At 36.4% G+C, this 7,647-nt stretch overlaps 1 protein-coding gene across 1 annotated transcript; it reads left to right on the top strand.

Moving 5' to 3' along the window:
• Positions 1-264: 264 nt before the first annotated feature.
• On the top strand, positions 265-7,058 carry LOC144970916 (sperm-specific sodium:proton exchanger-like). Its single transcript, XM_078911093.1, has 2 exons — positions 265-468; positions 3,150-7,058. The coding sequence occupies exon 2, from the start codon at positions 3,172-3,174 to the stop codon at positions 6,658-6,660; it is 3,489 nt and encodes a 1,162-aa protein (XP_078767219.1). The 5' UTR covers positions 265-468; positions 3,150-3,171; the 3' UTR covers positions 6,661-7,058.
• Positions 7,059-7,647: the final 589 nt, after the last annotated feature.

Below are 7,647 nucleotides of genomic sequence, written 5' to 3'. Positions count from 1 at the left end.
ATAATAATAATAATAATAATAATAATAATAATAATAATAATAATAATAATAAGAGATCTTTATTGTCCATAAATATGGATGAGACATCTGAATCAAATGATTGGAACACGAAAGGCCCCTTAGTCAAGAAAATGAGATGTTGCACAACTTTTCCACTTTGACAATTGAGCAGAATTTTTTTACAGTGAAATGCGCATCGGCAAAACCGGGAATTGCCGAAGATCTACAAGGAAGTGTCACAAAACTAAGAAAAACAAGAATGATATTATTGGAAATCTGCTCATAAAAGACAAGACAAATAGCAGAATCCCAGAATATTGTCCTTCTAATTTCATAGATGAGGACTTTGTTAATATGATCATTTCACACCAGTTAAAACCACCAGTCATGTTCTTGTTTCAAAATATGAAATGAAAAAGATGCTCTTGAAAGAGAAACATGAATGATACCTCCTGCGATATCTGTAAGGTTAGTCACGAACTTAACATCCAGAGAATAAGAGAAAATATGAAATGAATATGTGTGGGGTGTAAGTGTAAGAAATATTGCTAGACAGAGCAGGTTAGACAGAACAGGAAGAATAAAAACGAGGAAAAACACATATTAAAAGGGAGGCCTTCCGAAAGCTCCTACAAAGGGAAAAAACTCAAATAATATTCCCTCAACTAACCCCAAGAAAAAATAAAACCTAGTACCTTTAACTAACCCTAGCAGGAAAAACAAATACCCTACCACCTTTGTTAAGACTTATGACTAACCCGAATAGAAAAAAAATCCTCCGATCTCAAGCTAACCCTAATAGAAAAAAAACCCTCGGACTGCTTTGCACTACCTTTCAATACTTCACAAATCAAAATGGCGGCCAAGAATCAAAACAATGGTCAAATTAGGAAATTTTAAACTTTCACAAATCTATTAAGGTTTGTTCTAGACCTTTTAAAATGCTTCAATATGATGATAAATTGAATAAATAAACGCCTAACACGGTGAAAATACAAATTGAAAGAAATGCTAGCTCTAGGAGCTTTCGGAAGGTCTACCACACATTTTTTTAAATCAGCCTCCCTGGTGGTCGAACCTCAGACCTCCCTGATTTCCTGTCAGACGTTTTACCACAGAATAGAAGTTAGCCTATAGCCCATGTTGTAACGACTCAGTGTTTATATATTCTTCACAAGAGTGTACGTTTCCGATGTGAATCATAGGACAAGAAACAACAAAGACGGATTACGTTCCGGTTTTTTTTAATCTTCATTTTTACTAGCAATGACTATCCCGCACAAATCTTTGGGCCTCTTTTTCGCTTACGAAGTGCCCGAATTCGCGTCAAAATATGGGACGAAGCCGTTTCGTATATGCTATTTTTAAAAATTAATTACGACGCTGTTTATTGATGGATATGACTGTAAGTTGGCACACAGTTAGAAAAAAGGTCATTTTAGATTATGTCAAGCGACAAAAGTCGTGCGATTACCAGAAAACCGTTAAAAATAGATTTTTACTCTTTGGAGTAAAATATTTCTAAAACTATCGGGCGTGGAGGTTTTGTCGCTGACAAGGTAATACATGAACATTTCTTCTTTTTGGTTGTAAAATTTCATATGAATATGACGAGTACTTTTCCCGTATTTTACAAAACACCATCCTAATTTGCTCTTCAAGTTTCAAGCTTTTAATCCACTTATTACGCAAGATACAACCAAAGGTCGAAAAAAATGCCAAAAAAGCGTCCCATATTTTCGCGTTTTTTTCCTCTTTGCGGGTCATCCAAATAAATGACACCTTTGAAACTGCATAACTTGTTTATTTATGAATGGATTTTCAAAATTCAAAAACATTTTTACTCAGTGGAGATAGGGCTTTGATTTTAGACAAAAATTTTCCTCAAAAAGAGAAAAAAACATTTTTCATAGTCATTGCTAATTTTTACACCTCTGTGGTATAGGGGGTCTGACGTTCGATCACATTCTGGACATGCAGATTTTTTGGATAATTTTAGTTTTCGTATTTTTCTTTCTGTTTTATCTGCCATTGTTTCTTATACACTTTGTCCTATTTTATCGAGGACCATTACATACAGCATTACTTTTTCTTTAAAGTGATGACAAGAGGAATTGTTCAAGTGATGCCACTTTTAAACATGTGGCCATGTCACTGCAGAATTTTCTTCAAATTTGAATTGATTCCTTTGTAGTAAAAACGACACGTCTTATTTCAAAATACTGAAGTTAAGATAATTTGACACGAGATTAATTACTTTTTTTAATATACGTAAATATCTGAAAGGTGCGTGTGAAATACTGCCAGACAAAGCAGAAAGGAAAGGAAAGAAACCATTCTCAAAAGATCATCCTGCCACGACTGTGTATTCTGCCGTACTCTGGAAAAAACCATAATTAAAAATTTAGCGAAGTCCCAGGTTTGAGAGTTTTTGGCAAGATGAGGGTCATTTAAATCGATGATATTTGAAGGACGATTTTTCTGGCCAAATTTTTAAATATGGTTTTTTTTCCGAGTACTGCTGTATTGCCAAGACTGTGCTTTAGACTGCTCTTCTGGTTTCTCTTAAACTTTTCACCAAGTTCAGCTATATCTATCTGGCTAATGGCTATTTACAGCATTTTATATGTTGGACAGAATACTTTTCACATCACTATTCAATTCTTAAAATCCTTGGCTTTTACATATCGCAATATCCCTCTTAATGTGCTCGAAACGCCATACAAGGGGTTCCAAGCTGTCAACAAGTTGTCAACAACACTTAAAATGAAAAATGAGACTTCATATGATTACTTATTAAAAATGTCCCAAATATTTTACATGAAGAAATAAAAATAAAATATTGAAAATATCAACAGGTTCTGAATAAAATTGACATTAGTGATTCTCTCTTTTTTTCGCCAATTGTATTTCACTCTTTAAAAAAAGAGCTTTGTGAACTTTTAGAAATGCATTTCTTATTGAATATACAAATGTGGATTAATGAAATCAAATGTCATTTTCTTCCAATATTAAAGATTAAAGAATATTGGAAAAATAAAAATAGAACTGTATTTTTCAATACCAAAATATATTCTCCGTTTCCTTATTCTTGGTGCTTATCATAAAGATATCATTTAAATCAAGTTGTCCTGTCTTATCGTTTACAGATCATAAGACGATCCAACAACAATGAGTGAAGAAGACGGAGAAGCTGCCGAGCTAATAGTCGTATTCCATCTTTTCCTTATTACTTTGGCAGGAGCTTTCATCAGTCAGATTGGTGGGAAAATAGGCCTAAAATACCCAGCTGGCATCTTGTACTTTTCGGGGATGCTCGTTGGTTTTTATTTTATCCAATTCCCACGTCACAGGATTGTCGTCTTGGACTATTTAGGTTCTAGCTTGCTGCGCTCGGCTTACACGCCTTTGTATTTTTTTGTTGGAACTTTCAAGCTGGAGACTGAATTCATTCAAATCCGTAAATTACCCCATGCAATTGCGTGCGTCCTTGTGTTGGTATCGACTACGTACACGGTACCGATTGTCTCCTCCTATTTTTTCGACTTTGCTGGCAACATATACAATATAATTTTCATGACCATTATCATCATCACGCCCGATCTGAGAACCACCAGACATTTCTTAGAGGCTACCAGCCACAACTTTTCCAGCAAAGAATTATTTATCCTTCTGGAACTAGAAAGTTTAATCGGAAGTATATTTGCCTCCCTTGCGCACGATCTCCTCGTTGATAGAACTCGTCTACATTCTTTCGAGATCATCACATTTATATTAAGAAATATTTTTACATGCCTTTTTGCATTTTTCGTTGGAAAATTCACGGCAGCGTCTATCAACCGGATGCACTACGATAATTTAAATCAACTGACAGCTCTCTTTACGTCTCTATATTTTACTTACGCACTGGCTACAACCATCGAATCGTCCGGAGATCTGGCCGTTGTGACACTAGGTATTGTTCTTTTAAGAGCTAAACCTAGAATGACGCCAGAAACAGTCAGCAACATGAATCGCTTCGTCGAAATATTTAGATATGCATTGGGCAGCTCCATTTTAATCGTCGCAGGCATATTGTTCACAATGTCCGTCTATTTCACTTTCACAAAAAGAATCTTATCGATAATTGGAGTTATCTATCTCATTATAGTTGGCTATCGCTTTGTCATTATATTGGGATTCTGGGTTGTATTTCGTAAAATCTACCAATTGAAATTGATTGCAATTTTGACCGTATGTGCTGTCAATATCAAAAGTATTTTTAACATTGTACTGGCTTTCGATTTGATAAATGACGTTCCCCATTTCTTACCTGAGCCCAACGAACTGTTCATTATTGTAAACTCTCAAGTTTTTATGTCTTTTATACTTACAACTGCAATTGCTTCTTTCATGCTAAACATTGAAGGTCAGCGGACTGTTAATCTTGACCAATCGTTTATGGCCCGAAGAGCCTTGGAGAGAATTAATGAGAGTAAGGAAACGACGATCAAAGTTTTGAGAGGCATTCAATTAACAGTAGATGCTGACTGGTCAAATGTCTGTCAAGCAACCGCTATTGAGAGTAGCTATTTCAAGCGATTTGCACACAGAGTAGACATGAAACAGATGGACAACAGCTCCCATGTTTCAGATATTTCCCGAATGAGATCTAATGCTATAAAAGACTTGCTACGTTTACAAAAACGGTTTTTTGAGGAACAATTTAGACACGGAACGTTGGAAGGCCGATCTGCTAAAAGGTTTGCATATTTCTTAAGACGCTGTATGCACAAGTCAATGTTTATGTCAGCTCAGCAAGTCATAGACAAAACGAGGCCGAACGCAATCATTCAGATCATCATTCGAGATCTCATCCGTGCCCTTAATATGAGGAAGAAAACGAGCACCTTGTGGCTGATCGTTGCTATAACAATGTTTACATTTGATGTATACTTAAACTTCTTTAACGCTTTCAGTAAAATCTTCATGTACAGTAACATTAACCAGCTCACTCCCTTATTCAGCACCTCCTACAATTTGGTTCTGGGTATTTTGGGAATATATACTATCTTCAAAACTGGGTCTTACTATTTACACTCCGTCAGTTATAATCTGTGGAATTGGTTAGCATGGGCATTCGCTCTCCTCTCATTTTGGGCTTTTGTCTTGGAATTTTTGTCCTTAAATCTCGTAGTGAAAAATCGAGAATATCAGATTTCAACCAATGACAAGTTTGACGTGGAACTAAAAGTGTATTATTTCATAACTTTATTGACATCTGTCATTATATTACTACGTTCTTTGACATTAGCGTGTACCTTGCACCCTGTACAGTATTTTATGTTTCGTGTTGCATCGACAATGCTCAACGCACTTATTCACACCCAGTGTGATGGTTGCCAGGGATTTTTACAGGTCATGGTTGATACACACCAAAGACTAGAGAATCGCGCAATCAACCCAGTTTTCGAGGCTGGTGCGTCGGATCTCCTTCACCAGCAAGGTCTTGCCATGCGACAGTTCCTCGGAGTGATGGAAGTACTCACGCCCGACGTCATGACGGCTTTGAAGACACGACTTGCTTGCCGACTGGTCCTGATGTCACAAGAAAAAATAATCCGTGATCTTGACGAAGACGGAAAGTTGGAAAGCAATGAAATTGATTTGCTGACCAATATACTGAGAAATAAAATCCTCTACCTTCGGAATTTAAAAACGACTCTGACCGAGCCTTCGGTGACCGAAATTATTAGGAACATACCTTGGGTGGCAATGACTGATAGTGTGCAATATCAAGATATCGTAAATGCCGGGGTAATTTTGAACTTCCATCCAGGAGATGAGCTGTTACATCAAGGTGTAAAAGTAAGTGGACTTCTCGTTGTGCTCAGGGGCTTGATAAGAGTAGAGATCGCTTCTTTTTTTAAAAAGACAGGAAAGCAAGTGATGCGCAAGTACAGAAAAAGTCGATATATTATCGGTCGATCTAGCTCGTCAAGTGTTGATGCCATGGACAAATCTGTCGAACTCTCTGATTTCTACACAAGGGGAAATGTCATGGGAGAATACCCTTTTCTCACCGACAAGCCTTGTCATAAAACTTTCCGATGTGTGACCGAGGTCAAAGTTCTTTATCTTCCCAAGGAGATTGTCAAAAGTTTTATGAGAGGCATTTCTACTTCAGTTGAGTCATTAAACTTGCTTGAGTACAATATGTGGACGACTGTAGCAATTCGCCAGGCCGCAAGACTAATTCAGTGGAGCGCCTCGTATCACTTATTGACAAGGCGCCAGCTTTACATCATGATGGAAGATTCGTATATCATGGGTTGCGAGGAGTATGGAGAGGTGGAATTGCAAAATTTACACCGAGCAGCAGTCGTTCTCATCTACGGTGAATTGTCTTGCCCATCAACAGACCAAATCTATCAAGGACCAGCCATCATTCCTTCAAGTCTTGTTCACCTATATGCACGACGTCCTGGTGCAGTTCATGAGTATCTTGAGCCTCACAAGAATATCATTCTTATCCTCCGGTCTTTCAGAGAAATGAGGTTATCCAAGACGCGCACACCCTTAATAGAAAGTGAGGCCAGTCAACCGAACTTGGGTGAAAACGAGTCCTTACTAACGGTGTCGTCGGGATCTTCCGATGGCATTCCATACAGGCACAAATAACTTGGTTACTTATTCAGTCACTGCGGAACGGTCAGAGTGATCAAAAAAGATGTCGACAGCTTACAAGTCCGACACCGATCCCATTGATGACAACTCTTCTAACTGAACTAGTGAACCATCGGAGATTAATTTAAGCTACATTTTAATTTCAAAAGACGGAAAATTATGTTTTGGCTGTCCCTTATATTAAAGAACAAGATCGATGAGTTAAACATGGTCGCATTTTCTAATGTGTCATCTACATTCTGACAATGGGAAAAATCTCAAACGTCCTGTACAGTTTATTGATGCTTAAAGTAATTCAACTTCTTTTTTTTTCTTTTTCGAATTTTAAACAGCATTTGCATAAACTGCTTCGAATGTAATGCTATGACAAAAAATAAAATGTTCGAATAATTTGTTTGTTTATTTGTTTGTTTGTTTATTCTTTTTATTTTCTTGTTTGGTTTAGGTAGTTGTTTATTTTTTAGTTTTATTTCGGTTTTGTTCACATGCTCATATTTTCTCTCTGTTATTAGATATTTGTTTTTCAAAAACTGCAAAAACCGGCGAACCTAAAATCTAAGAACGCATATTTTGAAAGTTGTCACTTTTATTAGTCTTTTCAAAAAACCTGAGTGCGTCGCAGCAGAAAAAAATTATTATGTGTAGAAAACAATTAAAGTTGAAACATTGATGCGGTTATCAGTCGGAAAAAAACCCTCAATACACTCTCTGTCTGGTAATATTATAACTTTCGATATGTCATCACCAGAGCCTTGCCAAAAATAATTCCCTGGGAAGCAAATTTATACTTATTTTTGTGGGATAGAATACATATATATATATATATATATATATATATATATATATATATATATATATATATATATATATATATATATATATATACTAGTAAAAAGCCCGCAATTTCGCGGGGAAAAAACTATTTTCATTCGATACTGTACTCACCGTCATTTAATGAGGGCAGATTGGTAAACAACGTTG

This window comes from Berghia stephanieae, chromosome 4 (genome assembly GCF_034508935.2).
Source record: "Berghia stephanieae isolate SIO BIC M18660-M18661 chromosome 4, UCSD_Bste_1.3, whole genome shotgun sequence".
NCBI classification, from domain to species: Eukaryota; Metazoa; Mollusca; class Gastropoda; order Nudibranchia; family Aeolidiidae; genus Berghia; species Berghia stephanieae.
This window is presented reverse-complemented; position numbering and strand designations above follow the sequence as displayed.

Bases quoted from the DNA above. Each gene is read 5' to 3' on its own strand.
- LOC144970916 (XM_078911093.1), top strand. From the start codon at position 3,172: ATGAGTGAAGAAGACGGAGAAGCTGCCGAGCTAATAGTCGTATTCCAT.